The sequence below is a fragment of the Sphaerodactylus townsendi genome, linkage group LG02 (genome assembly GCF_021028975.2).
Source record: "Sphaerodactylus townsendi isolate TG3544 linkage group LG02, MPM_Stown_v2.3, whole genome shotgun sequence".
Lineage (NCBI taxonomy): Eukaryota > Metazoa > Chordata > Lepidosauria > Squamata > Sphaerodactylidae > Sphaerodactylus > Sphaerodactylus townsendi.
Genome location: NC_059426.1, coordinates 68,293,933 through 68,318,976, shown reverse-complemented (window position 1 = coordinate 68,318,976; position 25,044 = coordinate 68,293,933). Strand labels below are relative to the sequence as shown.

At 45.2% G+C, this 25,044-nt stretch overlaps 1 protein-coding gene across 4 annotated transcripts in view; it reads right to left on the bottom strand.

The window, feature by feature from the left end:
• Nucleotides 1–25,044, bottom strand: part of SLC4A3 (solute carrier family 4 member 3) — a 69,340-nt gene that overhangs the window by 23,026 nt on the left and 21,270 nt on the right. For 3 of the 4 annotated variants that reach the window (XR_007243494.1, XM_048484202.1, XM_048484203.1), the window contains exons 4-16: nucleotides 24,316–24,632; nucleotides 22,959–23,119; nucleotides 21,574–21,785; nucleotides 13,752–13,903; nucleotides 12,669–12,849; nucleotides 11,882–12,017; nucleotides 11,416–11,596; nucleotides 10,351–10,450; nucleotides 9,370–9,554; nucleotides 4,120–4,336; nucleotides 3,618–3,845; nucleotides 1,832–1,980; nucleotides 138–332 (exon numbers count right to left, since the gene is read on the bottom strand). Coding sequence is in view for 3 of the 4 variants with exons in the window: in XM_048484202.1 (XP_048340159.1) it covers nucleotides 138–332; nucleotides 1,832–1,980; nucleotides 3,618–3,845; nucleotides 4,120–4,336; nucleotides 9,370–9,554; nucleotides 10,351–10,450; nucleotides 11,416–11,596; nucleotides 11,882–12,017; nucleotides 12,669–12,849; nucleotides 13,752–13,903; nucleotides 21,574–21,785; nucleotides 22,959–23,119; nucleotides 24,316–24,632 (2,414 nt within the window). In the remaining variant the exon portion in view is untranslated. Of the gene's footprint in view, nucleotides 1–137; nucleotides 333–1,831; nucleotides 1,981–3,617; nucleotides 3,846–4,119; nucleotides 4,337–9,369; nucleotides 9,555–10,350; nucleotides 10,451–11,415; nucleotides 11,597–11,881; nucleotides 12,018–12,668; nucleotides 12,850–13,751; nucleotides 13,904–17,376; nucleotides 17,817–21,573; nucleotides 21,786–22,958; nucleotides 23,120–24,315; nucleotides 24,633–25,044 lie in introns of those variants that run through there. The other variant, XM_048484204.1, reaches the window with a different exon arrangement.

Here is a 25,044-nt window from a genome sequence, read left to right as displayed (position 1 = left end):
GAGGCAAAGGGATTTATAATCAATTCTGTTCAGAGGTAGCAAGAGAGAAGAAGGAAGCAACAACTGCCCAACAGCCACAAACCCACAATTTACCTGATAAAGTAGGCAAACAGACCTGTATTGCTGAAAAGGCTTACCTTGTGGAGCTTGTAGAATGTTTCATAGATGAAGATAAGGGAGATGAGAAAGGCAAAGATCTCCTGGGTGAAGGGGGAGATGTAGCGCACAAGGAAACTCCCCTCAGCAGCCACAATGATGACAATGAAGACAATGAGCCAAAGGCCAATCCATACCCGGCCTGTTAGATATTCGATGCCCTGGCTATGGCAGAACTGTAGATAATAAAGATAACGGGACTATATTAAGTATCCTTTCTTTTCTTTTGTACCTGCTTCTTCGCCCATATAAAGTGAAATCCTAAGCAGAGTTACATCCAGTTAAGACTCTTGGCTTCCATAAAGGGTGGAACTGTTTCGGACTGTACTGCTAGTAAACCTGCACAACCCAACAAGAGGAACATAGCCCATTAAATCTATTGTTGCCTGCCAGATATTTTGCAAGCCATCTGTTCTGGCAATCCACAGTATACGTCAGAAAGTGATGGTTTATAAAGACCATGGGGCTTTTGGTTTGGTGGGTCAGAGTCATGGGTTGTGGGTGTCAGAGGTATCATATAGCCCAGAAAGAGAATTGCATGAGACTACATCACCTAGTGAAATGCTTGTCCACATTGTCTGAACCTACCCAAGATGTTTTGGTTTGTTCACACATTATCCATCCACTCCACTTCCCTATATATTGTATTTTAATCTGGTATGAATACACTTTAGTAAATCTTGCATTCCCCACTTCAGCTACTAAGACCCCTCTGAAGTCTTTAAGTGACACTCTGTGGGCCAGTGTCCATGCCAGCAGAGGTACGAAGTGCAGAGATAACAAGCAGCAGAAACTGGAGTGGGGTTGGCCAAAGACAACTTCTCTCCACCATTACAGAATGAGGCAAATGGTGCCTCCATGCATGCAGCACCCATTATTAAAGAGAGAGCAATGTTCCCAACAAACTTAGTGGCCCTTTCTGGTCTGAGCATATAACACACTATCATGACACTTACCAATTAGCCCAAAATTCTTATCCTTGCATGTTGAAGGAGAGAACTGGCTTAACTGGGGTTGGAGATGATAAAACAAAGGAGTGGGTGACCTCTTTACATTCTGAAGCACATTAAACCTCAAAGACTGTGCTTTTACTTGTAAGTCACCATGAGCATTTTTTCAACTGAACACTGGCACACAAATGTTCTAAATAACATAAAGATGTCAATTTTAGTTGACACTTGAACAATTTGTTAGCCTGCAAGAATACCCTGGGTGTAAGAACAGAATGGTAAACCATTTGTGTAAAGTATTCCCATGTGGCTTGGAGCAGGAACCTCTCATTTGCCACGGATACAGCTGAAATCACTTCAGTGCAGCTGAAAGCCACTTCACACAAACAGCTTCTCTCATCATTCTACTTCCATGCTGATCATGACAGCAACCACAACACTCAAGCAAATGTGTGAATTAAGCTAGCCTAAAGGTGGATAAAAATACAGGTGCAGTGCCAGCACTCACTAGTACTGAGTACTGGGGTGGGGGAGACTTCCCAAGTCCTGAAGGGGAACTGGTGGAAATCAGTACAATCTTATATCTGAGTACTGACAACATTTAAAAACCAAAACCACTGCCTGGTGGCATAGGGTCACCTCAGTAACAATGTAGAATAATAAGAGGGACCTGTGCACGAGGAAGGGACAATGTAGAACAAAGCAGGATACTAGTTTACTTGTACCTTGTAAAAAGCCTCCTCAAAGACCAGCAGGGGCCCTGAGAAGCCAATGACAAGGAGAGGCTGAGCACTCAGCAGAGAAAAGAGCATGCCCAGTACCGAAGTAGAGATGATCAACTCTGAGACGCCCATGAGACCCTCTGTCTTCTCACCTGCAGAGAAAGAGCAATGTCTCTGGGACACCCTGCCAAGTAGCAGACAGAAACATACAGATACCACTATCCCTGGTGAATGAGGCTCATCAGGGGGAACATATTATAAACTTTTCTCTTTATTGATATTGAGAAGGAGCCTCTTCTTGAACAAGACAACCTAATACAAAACAATTTCCTGGTATGGGTAGACGGACTATTGAACCTCTGTGAGAAGAGAGATACTTTAACGTTGGGGAATCTCTAGCAGATATCCACAGAATTCATTTCTGCACAGACTCCATACACTCCATTATAGGGCCCAGTAAGTGATGGGAGATAGCTCCTAAGTTGCAGTGAATTCACTGCTTATTTAAGTATTGCCTTGCCAAGCAGAAGAATTTGAGCTCTTATTGGCTGCTCTACTTGTAGGCAGTGGCGAAGCTTCAACGGGACAAGGGGAGCGCGCTCTGAGTATGCACCATTGGTGTCACGTGGGGGCAGAAAATCGCCCCCCAGGCCCTCCTCTCCAGGGGCGGAATGGATCGGGCAGAATGGGGGAAGGGGCACGCGAGCAAGTTGTGCCCTGGGCACAGTTCCCTTTCCCTCCACCCCTGCTTGTAGGCATTAGTAGTACCAATGCTTAGAGTACAGACTTGGGATTTGCTTCAGTTTGTACTTGTCCCAGCCCTGAAAGAGGGCAGGATTGCTGAACTTGCTTTACGAAGCATGCCACAGAAAATGGCAAGTGTCTTTTGTGCACAAAAAGAGTTTCCTTAGCTCTTGGCAGCCTGCTACAGTAATGGACAGGAGTACAGGAACATGCTATTATGTTTGACATTGTACAGCTCCTTGCATTTGGAGGCTACTTAAATACGAAATACCTCCCAAAATTCCCGGGGGAATTGTGAGGGCAACTATTCCTAAAGGAACAATGTTCTCCAGGGTGAATTTTGCTCCCTCCTTTCAACAGTGCAGTTCCTTTTGCCACCCAAAGGATCATTTGGAAGCAGGGGATCAAATTCAAGGAACATATGTGTGATTTCCAAGCCCCAATTCTCCATACCCGATCCTTCAAGAAGTTTCCCTCACTGCTTAAAAAAAATCCTTCTCCCAGTCCCTGCTGAACAAGGAAGAGCCAAGCACTGGTCTCTGCTACCAAGGCTATTCCCTGCCAGCATGTGCACAGTGAATCCTGTGAAGGGCAGGATTTAGGGAGGGGAGGCACCTCAGTAGGGTCTAATACCATACAGTCCATTCTCCAAAGCAGCTGTTTTCTCTACAGAGATCAACTGTAATTCTGGGAAATCTCTGAACCCTACATGGAGGTTGAGGACCCTAGATCCACCCCACTGTTGCATAGAGAACAGGCATGGGATAGTCACTCTTCCCACATGCATAGAATGGAAAGCTCCAGAGCCAGGCAAAAGTGAAATGGGATGCAGCCAAACTCATCTGGACACAGCAAGAGCCAAACTCAGCCCAGTCATTTGGCCAGCATGTGTACAGGCACAGATGAACCAATTCCAGCTACTAAGCTAGCACAGGCACAGGCAGAAATTGAACTAATGCCACCCACCCACCTGGCTAGCATAGGCAGAAAGTAACCTGCTTGAGCAGAGAGAATGGAGAGGGGGGAGGAGAGGGGGACTTGTTACCTAGCAGTCCCCCAAAGGTGATGGCAGGAGAGAGAGCAGCGAAGTAGATGAACAGCACGGCTGCAAGGCACTGGCTGTGCAGGGCATCTCTGATGTCACTCAGATACTTGGGGTACCTGCGCTTTATGTCCCGCACCAAACCACCAAAGAAAATTCCAGTGCGTTTCAGAGGATCATCCTCCTCCTCCTCACCCTCCTCTTCCTCCTCAGCTTTAACCTCACACAACTCTGGAAAGACATGAACAGCATTGCAGTGTGAGTAGGAGAGGGAGAAAGAAGTAAGTAGAAATCAGTCTTTTACACAGAAGAGTAGCTCCAACAGTCAGGTGGCCATATCTCAGTTCCTCTGACTTATTTACAGTACCTTATCAAAAGCCCCCACTTGGCCTGCCCTGTGTTTTTTTTAAACTAAGGGTAGCACATAGACTTCATAAACCCTTACCCACCCTACCCAGGGCAAGAACTAGAAACTCTGAGTGCAAAAGGCAGGGAGAGAAGAGACCTTTGGCTTCCTGCACTTGACCTTCTTTGGTAGCCTTCTTCAGGTTTCGCTCTTTCCTCTTCCGCAGTAACTCCTTCTGGAAGGTGGCAATTGACTTGAGCAAACCCTTCCCCTCCATCTCTGAGGGTGGAATGACGATACTACAGTCAAGGAACTCATTGATGGCATTGAGTAGGTCCTGGCGATCATCTGCCATGTAAGCAGCTTCATGGAAACGCTGTCAGCCAATGAGGGAATACGGTCAGTGAGTAGCAATAATTCTAGGCCCTGGGGACCCTGGACAGAGAGTGTCCATGCCCCTCTCCCCTGCCTGCCTGCCCACTGTTAACATTCACCATTCTCACCCGACTCCCATCTACTTGCCTGTGTGCTCCTTCTCCACCACCACTTCCCACTTGTACATTCTTCCCCAACTCACTCACAAGCTCTTTCATCATCTGAGATCCCAGCCAAATATTCTCCCTCCCTGCTGTTGTCTTATATTCGGGGAAAGAGGGTAGTAACAGTGGCGTAGCTATGAAAAATGGAGCCTGAGGCAGACTCAAATTTTCTGCCTCCCCATGGGGAGGCAGAAAATTTGAGTCTGCCTCAGGCTCCATTTTTCATAGCTACGCCACTGTTACTACCCTCTTTCCCCGAATATAAGACATCCCCTGAAAATAAGACATAGTAGAGGTTTTGCTGAAGTGCGAAATATAAGGCATCCCCCGAAAGTAAGACGTAGCAAAGTTTTTGTTTGGAAGCATGCCTGACAAACAGAACACAGATAAATTAGACATCCCCTGAAAATAAGACATAGCGCATCTTTGGGAGCAAAAATTAATATAAGACACTGTCTTATTTTCAGGGAAACGCAGTAGCACACCTACATCAGAAACAAACACAATGACCCTTTCTGCACAGCAAAACTAAAACATCCTTAGGGCCAAGAACCATCTTGGCTTTCTTGTTTACAAAGAGGGTGTTTTATTTTTTCTGCCTCCCTCCACCCGCTAGAGCAGCTGCAGCTTGTGCCCGCTATTTTCTGCTGCTTGAGAGTCTCCCTGTTGCCGCCATTTGCTGCATTTGTTTCTCACGGAGGCTTCCTCTGTTTACAGCTACTCTGCTTGCTATTTCCTTGTAAAAAGTTCATGAATAAAGTTCCTTGTAAAAAAAATTCATGAATAAAAAGTTCATGAATAAAGCATGTGTCATTTTCCCTTTAATTAAGAAGGAGGTGTATTTGTAGCTATGCAGACAGCATCTGAGAATTTCAGCTGCTTGAAGGACTGATCTACTTCCCGTTAAGAAGCACTGGGTAGACCTGTCCTCCATGGAGGACAGACCTACTCATTGCTTTCAATTGTGGGTGAAACTTTCTCATGAACTTTTTACATGGAAATAGCACGCAGATGAGCAAAGGAAACCTCAGTGGGAAACAAATGCGACAAAAGGGAGACTCTCAAGCGATAGAAAATGATGGGTGCAAGCTGCAGGGAAAATGAAAGTGCTCTAATTTTGGGGAAGGCGGGAAAAGTAAGATACCTCCTCACCTCCGCAGCTCTGCACAGCAAGCAAGAGACGTCTTGCAGGTGGCTTAAGGAAAAAAAAGGTGCACAGTTAAGAGACTTTTAAAAGACAACTTTAGCTGAAATAATAAATATCCCGAGGATGTCTTGGGGAAAAAGCTGTGTGGAGTTCCTTTCCAAAACTCTCTTTTTCAGGTCCCCAGGATCTTATTTGTGCTGTGCAGAATGGACCAATGTTTAGCAGGAGGAAACCAGTCATCAGGAATGCTAAGCAGGAGAGAGAACATACTCAGACATTGATCCTTGTTGCAAAAGTCAGGATGTGACAAGTGCACAGGACTGTTCCTTTTGTCATCTGTGACATGTTGGAGAGAGTAAAACAGATGGCTGTAGATCTGTTTTAGACTTTTGTAAGGATATGTCTACAACTCTATTTCCTTCATTCTACACATGTAACAGAAGTGTAGGGAAACGGAATCCCCTCCCACCCCACGTATGTAGTATGAGAGGGCATTCTTCTGACAGCAGAAACACAGCCCAGTTCAAAAGGCTGGCTTTGACTTCCCAGCATTACATAACCTGGGACTAAGGCATCTCAAGAACTGGTATCTTCCATGGAACTCGGGGCACTCCAGCCATCATCATCTGACCTTCTGTATTCACCCAAACTGTCCAAAGCACGATAAGTAACACAAGAAAGGGTCTTTTCTGTTCTGGCTCCAGACATATGGAATGGAATGTCCCAATATCCTTTCTCTACCTTCACTACTTAGGCCTGCCAGCCTCCAGGTCGAGCCTGGAGATTTCATGGCACCGCAACTGATCTCCAGACACCAGCTCCCCTGGAGTAAATGCTACTTTGGAGAGTAGACTATGGGCCGCTCCCCACTCACCATAAGCTGCGGGGTCACCACTTTATAAGACACAGGGATCCTGGACGCTCCCCACATCGCCAGCGGCCACTGCGCAGCTGCCAAGAATTTGCCGCTCTCCCACCTCCTTGGCGCGCGTCAAATTAGGTCCTCTACAAACAGCAACATTTTCAAAAACCCCGTGGGTGCCGCGGGGTGGTGGGGAACCTCGGCTGATTCGCGCGGCTGATTTGCTGTGACGCACAGCTTTCCAGCCAATCAGGAAATAGGAACCGCCATTTTGTTAAGGGAGGGTGTCCCCGTCAGAAAGTGCACGGCGATGATGTAGACACTCGCAGTCGCACATCCTCATTCTTCATGGCACGTTCGGAAGGAAATTGTGACGTGATGCTTGCGAGGCGTGCCAACGCTGTTGCTCTTTTTTTTTTACTCAAGCTCCGACTGAAGCAAGCGCAAAGCAAGCGCGACCAGCGATTTAATACTGACGTCAGCATGTGCCGACGTCTCAAAACAATGCCTCCAGCCTACCGAAACCAACTTCTCGTCTCAGCCAATAAAAATGGAGGCCCGCCTTTGGCCGGCTGCATCCTCCACCTGAACGTGATGCACACGCGTGCCAGCCAACCAGAACGCTCGATTGCAACGGGAGTCTTGCTGTAGAACCCCGCGCTATTTCCTGAATGGCTGATGAGTGGGGAACAAATGTCTCCATGGTCAAAAGCCGCGGAGGCTTCTCTACGCGTGGTCACTGCCGGGTTGCACACAAAAGAGGTAAGTGGGGAGTGGCCCTATATGGCCTTATATCCTACTGAAATCCTTCTCTCCAAACCCCACTCCCACGTCTCCTGGAATTTCTTTAACTGCCATTCCACCAGGAAGGTTAAAACAGTGATCTTGGGAACGACTGGGATTTGACCTTGCTGCTTTGCCTGATGTAATTTTCCACAACATTCTGTTCTTCTATGCTTCTTGTTTGTGATTTTTATGAAACTCACCATTTTCTGCCTTTTGTTCCTGTGGTTTATATTGTACAGGATTTCTTTTAAAATTTGATTTTAAGCAATGCTGGAGATCCTACTGAATGAAAGGGCAGGATGAACATATTTTTCTATAAATAAACAACTCCCAGCATCTGCTGGGGGAGGGCATGTGTATGCCGAACATAAATCATTACTAGAGGATCCATCCACAGGAGGAAAATGTCTGGAGGCAGAGGGGTGAGAACCTGCAACGTAGGAACACTGGGTCAAGAGCCTGACCGCATCTGGCCCAAGGCTTGGCTTATGCAACTAACCAATCATGGTGCTTCTGATTACCAAAGTGGTCCACATCGCAACCCCTTCGGCCACTAAGGTTCTGAAAGAACACCTAGTGCCCCTGCTGCCGAGTGTCCTTGTGTGGTTTATTGAGCTAATAAAAGCACCATGTTGGAGATCTGGTTTTCCTAACAAGTTTCCATAACACAGTGAATGGAAACTTCATAATTCATCTAGTTTCATAAATATTATTATGTTACCTATATGGAAAATTAATTCATTTCCATAGCTATATAATGCCATCCTGAATTCTTATAAAGAGGCCATGAAAGTGAATCTCCATCTACCTCCATACAGTTTCAGCTGTGCAGATGAGTCAGAGACTGAGCTAACTGAAAGTTAGTGAAAGAATATTCCCCTCCACCCCCACCCCCCTGCCTTCCATCAGCACCTCACTTGTGAGATGAGGAGCAAAACAGCCCCAAATGGGTATGTAGGGAAATCTGGGAAGGTTTCCAACTAGAATAATGAATCAAGCCAGAAGAAATCACACAGAAAAACTGAACAATTTTCCAGGTTACCACCAGCCATCCACCATCTGAAAATTGCTTAATAGTTCAGTATAAAATATTTCACAGTTTGTTAGATGACCTATTTGAAATTAGTGCCGCATTGAACAATAAACTTCTCTAGACGGTAGGTATCATCAGACCACTGTGAGATGGATTTAAAATTGTACCACCTCAAAATTATTCTTTTGAACTGGATTGACGTGGCAAGGATTCTCAGTTTCCTAGATGTTGGTGCTGCAAATGCAGAGGGTAGGGAGCACCCACACACTTTTGTGCTCATTTTCCTCCATCAGTCACCATTTCTCCCACCCCACCCGAGACCTTATTTAAAAACTGGCAATTGTTAAGGTAGTATTGCATTATAATGTTACAATGATCTATTGCCATAGTCTATTAGTTCCTCTGAATTTCCAGTTTCCTTTTTCCATCCCTTTTCCATGTAGAGCTACTAGGGGAAAGATTTATCTTCATACCTACTCACATACCCCCACCACTCTATGTATCCTTCATCCATCTCCTGCATGCTATTTCCTGATGGTATTGGACAGTGTGTGCAGCTGCGAGTACCACCACCCAGTGGCAACCCAGGAACACTGGTCCTGTGCACCACCTCCATTTCTCCAGAGTTGCTGGACAGCATGTGCATGCAGAGGCATGGGTGGCAGAACACTCACAAGTGAATGGGCTAGAGAAGGGCAGGTGGTTAGAATGGTCAGTGTCAGGGAGCCATACCAGAAGCCTTGGGCCCCAGCAGCTGCCCCAGTTCAGGGTATGCTGATGTTCGCACTGCTGGCTGGGCAAGCAAGGTGGATTTTGCCACCAGTGGCTGCACAACTCACCTGGGTCAGGTGGCAGCACAGGTCACTTGGGTGGCAGACCATGCTTAGCTGAGCCAATATACCTTCTTCCCAACCTGCTACATGCAGGCAGGGGGCTCAGGAGAGGCGGCCCCTCCATGCCTTTCCCCAGTGGTCATAAGGGTCAAATTCTCAGCATCCATTTTGCTAATATTATCCAATCAGAACCAGCTCCAGCTACTCACCTTGTCTGACATAAGCGTGGAGATGGATCGCCCGATCTCATGATAATCCACGTTGGACTGGCTTGGCCCCAACAAGATAAAGATGAAACGGACAGGAATTGGAACCTCCAGAACTGACTCCATAAAAATGGCCTCATTTAAACGGACAAAAGCCATTGCTGCCTGTTCAAGGAACTGAACACAACCTACCAAGAAATTGTGAATAAAATCATGCAAATAGGTCTGGATGCTACAAACCTTTAATAACATAAAGTAGTGCTAGTGGACTGCTATTTGGCCTCATGACATTTTTACTGTGGTGTCCAGCAGGGATCCATCTTGTCCCCCATGCTGTGTAATGTCTACATGAAACCACTAAGAGAGATCATCAAGGGTTTTGAGTGAGGCACTAAACAAACAACACCCAAATCTATTTCTCCTTAATAGCAGAATCAGGTGGGTTTATAGAAGTCTTGAAAGTCTGGAAACATTAATGGGCTAAATGAGGGCCCAGTCCAGACAAAATGGACTTCACACAGGCTTTTAACAAAGGGCTTGAACTTTTACAACCTGCTTCTAGCTTAAGGCACAAAAAACGTAGCAGGAAGGCTTTGGTAAGGAAACAGGTCTAAGAAACATACTTGATCTTCTCATGAGACAAAAGCCACAAAAAGAAGGGGGCAACTGTGGGTGCTATATGCTATTTCAAGATCCTTCTTCCTAATAAGTTCTTTCTTACAGATTCTAGACACAGGGGCTGCAATTTCAGCATAAGGGGAGTGAAGGCTACTTGAGTATTTCCCCTTACTCCCCTTTCTTGCCAAAAATCACCACCTAAACTGCTTTTACTCTTGCTGGGGCAAACTTATGCAACTCTAAGGGAAACGCTCATTAAAAACAATCGTGGCATGCATACCCTCAGAGTATCAGAGTTATGTTGCTACTTTGGGTCCTGCCCATTGTTTCTGTATAAGACTTTAGGTTAGGAGAGGTATTCCTTACCAACAAGCACCACAGTAGCCTCAGCATCAGTGGGAATTTTCTCCATCAGCTTGAGATATTTGCCACGGTGTCCCTCAGAATTGTGAATGTGCATGTTTTTCTGTCTCAGCAACAAAGATTGTCATTAGACACAGGACTCCCTCTCCAAGCTATTTACATCCCATACTGTTGGGGAGAGACTTGGCTTTGGTAGACGAATGGGTCATAAAAGATAAAGGCTGCATTCTGGTCACTAAAGTCCAACAGAGCAGCCTTCAATCCCTCTGCCCCTTAAAAAAAAATCTCCACACACATTCATATCAAGACAAGTTTATGAACTGGTTGTTTCAGCATACAACATAACAACAGTTTATCCTGAAACAGAGCCACACTAGAGGCCCACCTAAGAGATTTGTAATTTGGATTTCCCCTGGTTTTTAAAAAGGGAGGAGAGGATTTGGATTGAAGCAGTGGCACTGGGGGAGGGAGATAAGCCTATCCTTCATGCTTCTTTAAAACCCAAGCACTCCTCCCCTTCCCCCAGGCTGCTGTTTAATCCACAGGAATAAATATGCAGAAAACATCTGAGTATTTTCCTGCGTGGAGAAACAGTTATTTCAAAGAGAAAATCTGCACCAGGAAAATGATGCAGGGAAGGGGTTAAGCCCACATTGCCCCCAGCTGCTTCTACCCTTTTCAAAAACTAAGGAAAATTCTCAGCGTGGATCTTCTGAGTCATGCCTTGTTTGGCCCTCATGTATTTGTTCTCAGGGTTTTAGAAATGTTTTTATACTCATGATACCTTTATCTTCTTGTCCTACTTCCTATTCAATGCCATTTCTCTGTTCTGACTAGCAGAAGAAGAATCAGTTATGTTGAAATATGTTCAATTTGGCTTCATAATTGCAGTCATGATCAGTTTTTTTGGGGGGGGGGGCGTGGGAGGGACACAGCACTGACAGCTTAATTTTTTTCTTTAGTACACACAGCCCTGGTAACAGTGAAGGTACTAATGGTTTTCTTTCCTTTGAATATCTTTCAGTCTGCTTGTTTAAAAACAAAGCCCCTATCTTTGTCCTTACTTACCTCTCTATAATCAGGGTCATGAGTTATGGGCTCCGTCATCTCAATGCAGTCTTCGCCCATCAATGGCATGCAAGTGTCAACTGTGTGGTTGTGGTTGTGGTGGTGGTTTCCTATCACAGAGTTCATGCTCGAGGCCGACTGGTTCCGAGGAAAGAATCCCTCCTTCTCATCATTTGGGTGGCTGAGGAAGCAATGCAACTCTTAAACAGGTTCTAGGATCTTAGCCGATTTTCTCTGGCTAAGGGGGATTGCAGCTCTGCAATTGCATAGACCAGGACCAAGGTGAAGAAAACATACCTTTCCCACAGGATTTACCCCTATCATACCCACAGCATCAAACCTTTCTCATCTATCTGCCAGTTCATTAGCATCCACTCCCATTTCTCCAATGCCCTGGCTGACCTGCAGGGGAATGCCCCAGATTACTCACCCCTCTCTTTTCTAAACCTCTTTTTCAAGCACCTACCTGTGTTTAAGCAATAGGGCCCGCAGTACATTGGCTCTGTCTTCAGCCTTGATCTGGTCTGAGATTATCATTGTCTCTACTACCAGGTGAGCAATGCCTGGTAATGTTGTTTGCTCCAAGTCAAGCAGAACAGTTCCTGGAATCAGGGAGGCCAACGGATGTTAAGATCGAGGGAGTGAATTAAGAAGACTCTCAGACCCATTCTTGCCTGCTCACCCTTCCCCCGTTCAAAGGAATAATGATCTCATGCTTTGCTTCCTTTAGAATTATCTGTCTACTGGGATAATTCCAGGCTATTCCAGAGTTTGGAGAACTGTGCTCACATGTAAATATGTATGTGCACTCTACTGCATAGAGCTTCAGCTAGTTACAGTGCAATTCAAAGCAAAGTTACACCTTCTAAGTCCACATGAAATCAAGGAGCTTAGGAGAGTGTAACTCTGTTTAGGACTGCACTGATGAATTTCTGAGGGGACTCTGCATCTTAGTTTGGGATTGTGTTTCTTATATGAAAAGAGAAACAGTGAAGCAATCTTTAACCCTACAACCTTCTTGAACCAAGCCCTCAGTGTTGCACACCCAGCTGTAAGATCTGCATGAAGAAAAAGGAATCTGGCAATCAGATCATGTTGGGCTGAACTCTCTAAGTCTTTCTCTTTCCTTGAGCATTGTGAGCCTTGAGAAATCTTGCTAAGTTGTCTTTGTTCATGGGTCAAAATACAGCCTTGACCAAGGCCTTGGCAGCACAAATCTCGGGTCAAGATGAAGTCCAGGCTTGGTTACTCACCATGGGCAATAGTTTTTCTAAGTTCCAAAAGACTGCGAAAAGAGAGTGAGGCCACATGAGGCTTCCCCCAGCGTGCTGTGTCTTCCTCCACGTCTTCCTCAAATTTGATCCAGCGAGCGGTCTCCTTCCAGTGCATGTCCTGATTCTTATCCACCACTAGTTCATTCAGCTCCACAAATACCTGCCAAAGCAAGGAAAGGGACAAGCCTGGCATGTGAATAACAAATACATTCACCTGCCCTTTGCTGCTTCTCTGTGGATATTCCTCTTTAATGCGTTCACACTGAAGTCCTTTTCCCATCACAGGGATGATGTGGTACCCATAGCACAGCCTGCCTAGCTCTGGCAGTCCTGCCAAAGACAGAATGTTCATGAGCTGCTAGCTCTGAGCCCACCTTCCACTTGCTACTTGCACAAGGGTGCAGGCTGTGGGTCTAATATATGAAGAGCATCAGAGTCCATGGAGGTCTAGACAGAGTTTTAGACCATCCCAAAGGGTCTTTCAGATTTGCTCTCATGCTCTAGAAAATGTATACAGGCTAGCAGTTCTTCCTGTGAAAAATAGCACCCTTTGCACCAAGGGCCAGGGAACCCAAATTATGCTAACTGATTTTGCCTACACCTTAGTGCTATGAACTTGGCTGATAGCATTCACTCTGCTTTTTGGGCATTCAGTATTCCTGCCTGAGACTGTTGCCGCTACCTTTGGGAGAACCTACTAGGAAATGTGAAACAGGATCAGTACATAGGGTTGCCAGGTCCCCATGACCACTGGTGGGGGACGGGGTAGGGATGCCAGAACCAGGTTGGGTAATTCCTGGAGATTTGGGGATGGAGCCGGGGCAGGACAGGGACATCAGTGGGGTACAAGGCCATACAGTCCACCCTCCAAAGTATCAGTTTTCCCTGTAGTCTAGAGATGAGCTTAATTTGGAGGGATTCCCAGGTCCTGGTATCCCTACTAGCACATGTTTACAGTTACAAACACAGTTATTATTATTATTATATTATTACTTTATTATATTTCTATGCTGCTGCTCCTCCCCCACACGGGGTCCTGAGAAGGAAGAGCCGTTATGTTACCTCATGAGGCTTCCGGTCAAGCTTTTTCTTTTTCTTCTTTCTCTTGACTGATTGTGAAGACAAAGACTTTTTACTGGCTCTGGTAGCCTGGTTCCGGGATGTTTTCTTAACCAGATGTCTCCGCACTCCTGGGTTGTCTTCAAAACGGTGGCCTAAATAAAAGACAGAGCAGGAAAGAAGGCAAATGATGAGATTAATTAAAATGTTCTAATGAGTCTAATAGAATGTTCACTTTGGCCAAAGCCTTGCATTTTCTATGACTGCAACATATTAAGCTCAGGTTTTGCTAGTGGCCACATTTTAAAATTCTCTGGTTTATAGTGGCTTCAGAATGTTGTATTGATTCCTATTCTTCTGTATGACTAGCAGAACTAGAATTCACTGCAAAAAAATTGCAGATTCATTCTGGCTTGTTTCATTTATACAAATTGCAGAATTCTGCTATTCTTGGTGAAGAATTTGTATAATCTCAGAACCAATTTGTTTGAGAAATGCTTATACACAGATGTATCTCTTCCTGATTCCTTTGGCTGTGTATATTAAAGCTCCCTCTACAGAGACAAACTGCTGGTTCTTATAACCCCCATTACTACCCATTAAGTTCTTTAACTAACAACACTGAGGGTTGACCATCATACAATAAAAGTGGTTGTTGAGAAGCAGGGTTTCCAAACCTTGCTGAGAATTAGGGATCTACAAATATGCCATTTCCCTTTGTTTTTATTTTTGTATACTATCTGTGTGAGAGTTGGATCATTAAACCGTTGTATGATATAGTGCTCAGCCCCCATCAAGGGCCCAGTTTTTCACTGTGCATTCTCACACATTAAAAAAACCATTTTTCATTCATAAAAGTTACATGTTTGGGACTTTTAAAATGAAAGCTGAAATTCTCAGAATACCATGATCAGTGTGGTTTTCAAGTTTGGAGAGCCAGCATTGTGTAGCAGTTAAGAGCAGTGGGCTCTCATCTGGAGAACTGGGTTTGATTCCCTACTCTTTTACATGAGCAGCAGACTCTTATCTGGTGAACTGGATTTGTTTCCCCACTCTTAAACATGAAGCCTGCTGGCTGACCTTGGGCTAGTCACATTTCTTTGGAACTCTCTCAGCCCCACTTACTTCACAAGGTGTCTGTTACGGGGAGAGGAAGGGAAAGGAGTTTGTAAACCCCTTTGAATCTCCTTAAAGTGAGAAGGAGGGTAGGAATCCAAACTCCTCCTCCTCTTCCTCCTCTTCTTGTGGGAAAAGTGCTACATCCCAAATTCTTGGAGATGCAGCCAATATTTATATAAATGGAAGTTCTGTTTGCCTACTGTTCCTTAGATTGATGGCATGCCTGATGACATAATTCATATCTGCATAACTAAATAGTTTTGAATATACAGTTTTCAAGGAGTATCATGGAGTAAATGTTCTGTTTTGCTTTGTTGGTTCTCCACATAACAAAATAAATCAACAGAGATATCAGCCCAGCAAGCATTGTATATTGTTTGAAAGTGGAGAGGTGTCAACATCTTATTCTAATGTCTACTATTAATTTTCATGCAGCAATTTCTAATCCCACACTGCCAAGATGAAGAGAGGAAGGCTTGTGAGGGCTGCAGTGGGAACAGCATTATCTCCCCAGAGAAAACAAATCAGAGGTTCTGATCAAGTGTGTGAGTCAAATCAAAGGTGGCCACTGAGAAATGCTGCTTTGATTTTTTCTGGGCCAGAAAGTGGAAGGTAGCATATAAATATGAAAAAGACAGAACTGCTGTCTTGTTTACTGCTGAGAATTCTGAACATAGTGCAGATGTGCCAATTTTTGCTGTCTAGTCACATCTGACTTAGGGCATCCCCTGGAGTGGTTTTCAAGGCAAGAGATGTTCAGAGATGGTTTGCCATCGCCTGCCTCTGCATAACGATGCTGGTATTCCTTGGAGATCTCCCATCCAAATACTTGCCAGAGTCGACCCTGCTTAACTTCTGAGATCTGATGAGATCAGGCTATCCTGAGCTATCCTACCTACCTATCTATTCCTCGTCTTCATTTAACACACTGTGAATTATGAAATGTCATAATAAATATTTAAGTATCAAGCTGGTAGTTTTTTTCCCCTTTTCTACTAACTGGTCCCTTGGAAAGAACTATTTCGATCCTAAACTGTCATCAGAATCTTACTCTTTGGGAATCTGGGTCACTAAATTAAATATAAACCAAATCTCTGCTGAGCCAGTCATGCACACACATGCACACACACATACACAATGGCTGCGTCTCTGATGTGAGGCCTATTGACAGCTGATTCCAGCCCCACCCTACTTTCAGTTGAACAAAGCTAACAAAAGCCAATATCTGCTTAGCAATACTAATGCACTCAAGTTGCTGGCGCTGCTTTTGAGAGATGTGGTGTGTGCAATTTTACCAGCAAATTGTGGAGTTGATTTGTAAATATGAGTTGGATTCAATGGAAAATCTCACAGAAGGAGTTTGGCAGTGGGGCTCTTTCCCCTTCTTCCAACAGTATATTCTGAAAGTCCCATCTGCAAGTTGGGACCCCTCACAAGGTAAAATGCATCATAGTACAAGGTGCTGCAGTGGCATGAAGAAAGGCAGGTAAAACTGCCTCTTCCACTGATTAGCCAGCAATTTCTGCCAGGGTTTCCATTGGAGCCCCATACATAAATTATATCTGAGAGCGGAATCTCTGTGTTGTGCATATACAGTTTTCGTTTTGCTTTGTTGGTCCTCTGCATAACAAAACAAATCACTAGATTTATAAATTTACATTCATGTACAGAATAAGTGATGCAAGCATACAGGTGAGTAGAATTACAAGGACCAGACCATAACCATTTACAATTATACTGGCTATACCCAAGGCACCTGTGGTACCTTCCCCAGTCCAATTTTGCCTGGCATCTTCCTTGAGAAGGTGGTACATAAAATTCTCTCCCTTCAGCAGAATGAGGTCCAAAGTTTGGTGGCTCACCAATCTGCTCAAAATCAGATGTTGAAATGGAGGCCCGCAGGCCACAAAAGACAAAACCTGTGCGCAAGCAAACTCTTCCATCCTCCAATCCCTGCATTGCAGCTTTGGGAAGATGCCACACACCCAAGCCTTGTTACTGCCCCTTGTGAGTTTGTCCAACTCCCGTAACTCCCAGATGATACATTGGAATCAGATTTTCCAGTGTTCTGGGAAACATGAGGCTTTTAACTAAAAATATGCAAGTTTGATCAAAAGTATATCTTCCATAAGATGATCAGCTGACACCTTATATTTTGTTTGTGCGTGATTATATACATGAATTACACCAATGCAAATTGTAGCTAAATGCCCCAGTCCCAGAGAAGATTACAAAGGTGCCAAAGTGAGAAATCAAAAGATCAATAGTTTGTATGCAGATCTCTCTCTCTCTCTCTCTCTGTGCTTGACTGAGAAAGCATACGTTTCAGCTAAATGCACCTCTTGAATTTCTTTTTCTGTGCAGCTACTAAATGTAGAGGAGTCCTGTCTTCCTTTGCATCTGGTCACATAACAGAAAAAAATTCATTGTGGACAAATTCTGAGACCAGGAATGTGTGAGAGTGTGCATATTTGCATACATGAGTTCCAGCACACCAGTAAGTACTTACAGGTTGTCTCCAAACTGGGGTAACTCAAATGATTCTGGATAGCCTCCCACAGATCATAATCTTCAAAGTTGAGGGCAAACCCCTCTAAGTCCTCATAGCCAAATGAATTAGGGACACAGAAGGCTATCCCCACGTCTGAGCTGTCTCTTACCCCCAACTCCTTCATTGCCTCCTCTTTCTCTGGAACAGCCATTGTTATGTCCTTAGGAAGGTCAGAAGTCAGAGGGCATGCGATAATCAGGGCATCAGCAGGATAAAGAAATTAGGAGATGGATCCCTCCAGGTAGCACAAAATCCAAGAAGCTGCCAGGTCCAGAATCTTTTAAAAGGGCTTAAGAGAATGCACCAGCATCCATCCATCCAGGGAAACACACGCATATTCCTGACACTACCACCGCTCAGCAGGAAGTTTTCTGGAGGACATCCAATACATTCACTGCTGAAAAGTGTCATTTGCTTATGGCACAACCTGCTGGTGCTGCCTTAACGCCTTTATTGTCTCCACCCACTGAAGCCTGGAAAGCAGTCTATTGACTTCTCTCTATGACCTGAGGCTCAGAGCTTGCATTTCCATGACGTCTCTTCTGTGCTCTCAAAAGACAGGAGGGGGTGGCTGAGTGCAAAGCTCAGCCACCTAGGCATATACATAGACTGAGCTTCAGGTGCCTTGTACAACTTTTTACCAATGGCAATTGCAGTAGGGTAGGCCCTCTGACTAAGAATCTGGATTTTGCTTGGCTACTCCCTCCAGAAGATAACAATGGAAAGAGGAGCTGATAACCTTGAACCAGAAGGTCATGAGGATAAAGGGGAGAGGCGAGCCCAGGAATTACATCAGGGAAGAGCTAGGGTCAGCTGGACAATTCGGAACTGAATTCCATTCAGTCTATTAGGAATGCATAAAAAGGATTAAACAGAACTGAGATTAGGGACAACATGCTTGGACTGTCACTGGATAAATGTGGAAAGTGCAGTAAGTATTTGAGAACTTCCTGTCTGCAAAGTAAAGTCTGGGAAGCCAAAAGTCACTGCGATGAGTTCTAAGGGCATCACTGTAATATGGCTATTCACGGTATAGATGTAAGCAGAAATTAATAATGAGTCCCATCTCACTGTTCATTATGGTGGTGCTTCCTTAAGAAAGAGAAATAACTCAGGAATTACTTGCCACAATTAGAGGACACAGCACCTGTTATTTACAGAGTTGCTTTCTCATGACACCAAGCCAGAGGCGTAGCAAGGGGGGAAAGCGCCCTAGTGCACTGGTGCATCCTCCTCCCCCACCCCAGAACGCCCCCCCACACCCCTTGAACACCCCCACAGGGGTACGTGCCCAGAGCATGCCCCCCCCCATTCCCTTGGAGCTATGCCTCTGCACCATGCCCCTTCATCCTGTTATGGACAGTATATTCTGCAGGAATAAAAGCCTATTATATTCTCTAATGGGTTTTGATGAATTTTCCATGGAAATGGCTGAGAATTGTTAGCTAGCTCTGGCAGAATACAGATGTCACACTGGCACTCTGCTTAACCATGCTTAACCATGGTTTTCAAATCATAAGCCAGACTGAAGAATGTATACTTCCTCCCTGGCTCCTCCTTTTAGTTTTAACCATTAATTTTGATTATATGAGCAAAGGTAAAAACCATGGTTAATTCAGAATACATGGTCCTGAAGAAACCGTAAACCATAGTTTGAAGCAAATTTGGAAATCATGTTACAAAGGAACTTGGGTTTGTGTTATAAATGATTTATATCAGTGCAGCACAAACCAGGTGGGTTATATAGGGGGAGAGAAGGTAGGAGACCTTAAAAACACAACATCTGGGGGATCAAAGATTAGGAACTTGGCAGTAGGCACACCCTGTGTAAAAACTAGGTTTAGCTCACTGGTAACCATAGATTGAGACCAGATAATACAAAGTCAAAACAGCTCAAGTCACCTCAGTCTTCCCACTCACACAATAAATCTCAATTGCCATTATATTAGCAAAAGTGAAATCCTGAATTGCATTTGCAGAGATAACAGGAATGTGGAGGAGGGAAGGCACTTTCAGGGAAGAAACAGCAGATGGAAGGGAAGAGTAACTCTTTTCTAAGTGTCCTCCAGGCCATTTCCCCCAGAACCATTCTAATTTTGGAGTTTGGTTACAGAAAAAAAATTCAAAGCTGCCTAGAGGGCTGGAATTTCTGGAAGAAAATTGGTGGACAGGGAAACAGTTAAACACTTTGTCCCTGCTTTCCCATTTTCTCCAGCAAATTCCCCCGAAACCGCTAGTGAGGCAGGAACTCTGTTTCCATTCATAACAGCTAATTTGGCTGTCAATATCTGAGCAATCTGTTAAGAGCATATGCCAGACACGGTTCTCATCCTTCCCAGCCTTAGTCCTTTATTCAGAGGTTAGTATCACATTCACATGAATTCTCAATATCAGACAGAAGAAAATACACTACAGATCAATAACAGCATCTTCTTCTAGAACAGTGATAGCGAACCTTTTTGAGACCGAGTGCCCAAATTGCAACCCAAAACCCACTTATTTATCGCAAAGTGCCAACACGGCAATTTAACCCGAATACTGAGGTTTCAGTTTAGAAAAAACGGTTGGCTCCAAGGCATGTGTTACTCGGGAGTAAGCTTGGTGGTAGTCGGTGGCTTTGCTTTGGAGCAACCATGCAACTCTTCCAACGGGTGAATCATGACCCTAGGAGGGTTTACTCAGAAGCAAGCCCCATTGCCAGCAACCGAGCTTACTCCCAGGTAAAGGATCACGCTTTAGTTTTTTGCATGAAAATCAGTGGGGTTTAACAGCGCTTAACAGGGTTGCCTACACTGCTTCCCCAAAAGTAGGTCTTAGGTTTAACGCTAATAATCGAGCCCAGTGGCCCAGACCAGCCTAGATGTGTGTGCGGGGGGGGGGGGGGGCAACTCTGTTTGCATGTGCCCACAGAGAGGGCTCTGATGCTACCTCTGGCACCCGTGCCATAGGTTCACCATCACTGTTCTAGAACATAGGATACTAGGATCTGCATTTTGTACTTTTATTTCTAGAGAACCTTTTCTCTTGCCTATGACTTATTCTGTCTAACCCTTATTTACAACTAACATCCACACATGCACACGCACACACTTCAGTATTAACTTTTAATCAGGATAAATTGGTTTGATATTGTCCAGGGTCGGCAACAGCCAATCTAGTCTCTCATTCCCTCCCTGAAGCTTCCATGCCATGCCCAACGGCCTTACAGCTGAGCAGGATGTTGCTGCTGCTAAGACTGATACTCCATGAGCCCTTTCTCCTCCCCCACTCAGCAGCGCAGATTGCAGTGAAGAAGGAAGATACTGCAAGCACAAGGCAGTAGGAGGGGTCCTCAACAGCTGTCAGCACAACAGCCCTCACTGCCATCAACAGTGGCCTGTCAGTGACAGCCAAGGCCAAGAGCCCCAGCACAGTAGAACACCAAGGAGACTAGGAGGCAATGGCCCAGGAGGAGTTCCTGCAGGGAGGAGACCAGCGGAAGTAAGGAAGAGGATAAGACAGGTTGAAGAAGGCAATGTAAAGGGGTGATATTCCAGTCCCTAGTCAGCCAGGGAGGAAAGAGGAGGTGTTTGCCTTAGATAAAGAAGCAGCCTTGTGGGGAAGAGGGCACAGTTGGGTGCTCCTATCCCCTTTACCCCTGTTCTGAGGCTTGGGGAGCCCCCAGATGGAAAGATGTGTTGGAGGAGAAAAACGATGTGGCTCTGGTGAGATGGGACCCTCACATATATCTACCTAGAAAATAGATATACCAGTAGCTAAATACTGTGTTAACCAAAAAGAACAAGCTCTATTTTCAAAGGCAGCATATATCCAATTAACAAACCATCCTGGGAGGATTATTATATCTTTCTTATGAAAGCTATTCAGCCATCTAATTGACCACTTTAAGTATAAACTGTTGTTTTGGAGCAGCACAGCAACTGTTATGTTTTTATTAACTTCCCATATTCACTTTAGTGGATTCTGCATGGGTCAAAAACAGAGGTGTGAAAATGGGGTGAAAGGGTTTATACTGTTTTCACAATGCTTTCACACTGCTGTTTTTGGCCCCTGCGGAATCCACTTTAGAGTGATGCACCGAGGAAGACTCCCAACTTAAAGACCCAGCTGTCCCCTTTCCCCTTTGATTAGATCTGTACCCCGTCTAATTCTCACTTTTCATGTCATCCAGGTCAGCAGAAGCCAGCATTTGAGCCTCAGCCTCATCTGTGGGGATTCGCTGGTATGTGGCACTTTCCAGGGCGGTCAGGCTGCCAATACACACTCTCTCCTTCAGGTCGTAGTTTGCCCGCTGCCCACTTGGTGCCTGACTCCACGGTTTGTGCTTCTCCCATCCTCGAGGTGTATTATCCCTGCACCCTGAGAAGCTGTGGAAGAGAGAGCAGTGATGGCACGTGAGTGGCAGTGATGAGAAAGAAGCTTCCCCTCCTAGCATGGAGGTGTGCAGTGCAGTGTTTAGAGGATGGAAACAAAACTGGCTACAGATGTTTTGACTTCTCCCTCAGACCTCAAGGACCCTGGAACTAATAGACAAATAGCCTTAGGCCGGGGAAGCAGGTTATTCCCTAGCTGAAAGGATGAAATCAGTTACTTATCATTCATCCTGCTATGGGTGGAACATCCCCCTGGTTGGAAGCTGACAGCTGCAAAGTCCCTGCATATGTACTTCTTTCAGAGTTCTGCTTAGGCTCAGAGCTTAAGGTTGCCTAGAAAACAAGCCTTCTGTTGTGGAAATCTGATCTATTATTCCAAGTACGTGGTGGCTGCAGGTGGCTATTATTAATCATGCTGGTACCTCATCCTTTAAAGGTCTCAAGGTGGTACGTACAGTATGATCAACGATGTTATCTCATTTTATCCCCACAACAACCTTGTAAACTCATTCACACTGAGATAATGCCAGTCTCAAGGTCACCCAAGGTGCTTCTCAGCCGAGTGAAGGTTTGAACCTAGGTCTTAAGCTGAGTCCAACACTCTATATACAAAACCACACTGAACACATCACACCAGTTGCTCAGTGGTAAGTGAAATGAAAGGTGTGCCCTTCTTGATTATTCAGGGACCAAACTATGATAATGAAAATAAATTCCAGCTCTAAACCTGGATGAGCTGTGACTCAGTTATGCGCCCCCCCCCCCCACAGTTGTGCTTGTGCTCCTCCAAGAATCTCTGTTCTACACATGGGAACATTTGGATATCTTGCCTTTTCTAACAGGATAATGGAGCAGGAAAAGAGGCAAAGCTTTGCACATCACAACTAAGGCATGGGCCACACAAAAGTCCACACTGTTGAATATACTTGCAAGAAAAAAACAAAAAGGGGGAGGGGGAGAAACCTCTGAAAGAAGAAAGGAACGTAGCACAAGAGGCTCCAAGATTTTATATAACATTGCAAGGAGGCAACATCAGGGGAAGTCATTGGTTTCTCTGCCCTGTTTGTTACCACCATCACCCCGATTGTTTGAGACAGAATGTTGGATTAGATGAACTACTGGTCTGATCCAGTATGGCACCGCTTGTGTTCTTGTGTTCTGTCTCACCCCATGGGAGATGCCAGTCCTTTCTCTGGCAGCAGATCAGAAAGACATGGAAGTGCGGAGAGGTGACTGCATTCCTCTGCCACATGAAATGACAAAGTGCATGGGCTGCCACAGGCCTCCTCTTCTTCCTCCTCCTCCTCCTCATTGGTCCCAATAGTGAACTACAGATAACAAAAGAAAAGGGTCATACAAACAGTCAGAGCATTCAAGAACCTTTTGGCTGCCTTAGCTAATTCTGACAAAGACAAAACGTATAAGATGCTCTGACTAAGACTGACAAAAACTATAAACAGTATAAGCCTTGGTTGTTTGGAACACTGGCGTTCATTCCTTCACATTACTTAAGGATACAGGAGCCCCTTCATCTTCCATTGCTCTTTCACAGGCAGGACACACACAATGTGTATATTTGCCTCCAAAGCCAATGAGAGTCCCCTCCACCCTGGGTCTGATTCCCATGCGTGCACCTCAAAGCCCATGAACTCTGCTGACTAGGGTCATTTCTGCATGGTCCAAATATCCCAGGTTAAGCAAGGGAAATATTCCAGTTTGGCCAAAAAGTTTGCATGGTTCTTGGTCCTAAAGTGGTTTGTCCCACGATATTTCCCTCATCCTGGGATTTTTGAAAATCACCAATTTGGCAATGCTTTTAAAAAATCCCACTGTGAACCCGCTACCGTGCAGAACCAGTTTATCCCCCTTCCCCCTGATCTCCCCACCTGACGTCATGTCAGTTTTCAACTCTGCTGAGCCGCCAAACTTCCCAAAATGTTCCCCCAGGCATGTTTTCTGCTCATGGTATCAATGTGCTCACCTGGGTAAATCAGGAGTGGAGTCCCAAACTGTCCCCGTTTTCTTTTCTGTACAAGTACTGGTTGCTCGGAGAGCATAGCTAAGGAGATGTGCACTGGGGTCGAATGTTAGTGGGCATATCACCGGGGGGGGGCGGGGTCTCTCCTTTTCCACAAAAATATGAGAACATGAGTGGGAATGTGATATGATACTGTGCCCCATTGTTTTTTGCTTGCCGTGTTGAGGCCTGAGCTTGGATCTATCCAGAACTGGAAAAAGGGGGGGCTTTGATTACCCCCGCTGCTGCCCCCAAACAACAGCCAATCAGAATGCTGGACACCAGGGATGTTTATGCATATGCGGATATGTTTGCATTGTAATTACAAAAGACCTGAGCTCGAGCAAAACAAACTGGAGTATTTCCTTTCAGTCTTCACTCGAAGAAATGGGCAGCCATGCAAAGGGAGAAACGGGGATAAAATAGACCCGGATTGTAAGATACCGATTGTAATCCGGTACAATTGTGCCGTGCAGAAACGGCCTAGGAGGCTGGAAAGTCACCTACCTCAATGTTTCTTTCAGACAGCACTGTTTTAGGTATGCTGTGAGACTCCCATTTGGGATAGACTTCAAGATCAGACTCTGCAGAAGCTTCCTTCTCTACAACTTCCTCTCCAGATTCTGCTTCCTCCTCCTCTTCTTCCTCTTCTTCCACCTCTTGGATGGTGGGAGTGACATTGGAGGGAGGTACAGAGGTCTTTTTTGGCTTTCTCTTTTTCTTCTTCTTCCTCTCAGCGTGGGGAAGCTTCTTCTTGGACTTGTGAGTGGGAGGCAGATGGGTAGAGAGTGGGTGATGAATGTGGTGGGATGTTTGGCGATGGACTGTTGAAGAAACGGAAAGAGGGAGGGAAGAATTATGTCACAGAGTAGGAAAGTAGCCTTCAGAGCATGATAAACAGGGACAGAAGAGAAGGAAGGGACAGGAGAAACGCACTCTGCCAGCTGACCAGAAATGAACTTTTTCTTGTCCCTGTAAGGATTCCCACAGCAGCAGCCCAGAAGAAGCTCCCTCTAGGAACATGCTGGTCATCTTCATCTCAGTGACAGTACAGAAGAAGCTGCACTATCTACTTCATATGGATTTTAAGTTTCTAAGATGAGTCATCATCGGAGGTCCTGCTTTGGTTGCCCTCACCATCTGAGGCTAGATGGGCGGTGACTCGAGAAAGATGGGCGGTGACTCTGTCATGGCACCCAAACTTTGGAACTCCCTCCCCAGGGAGATTCATCTGTC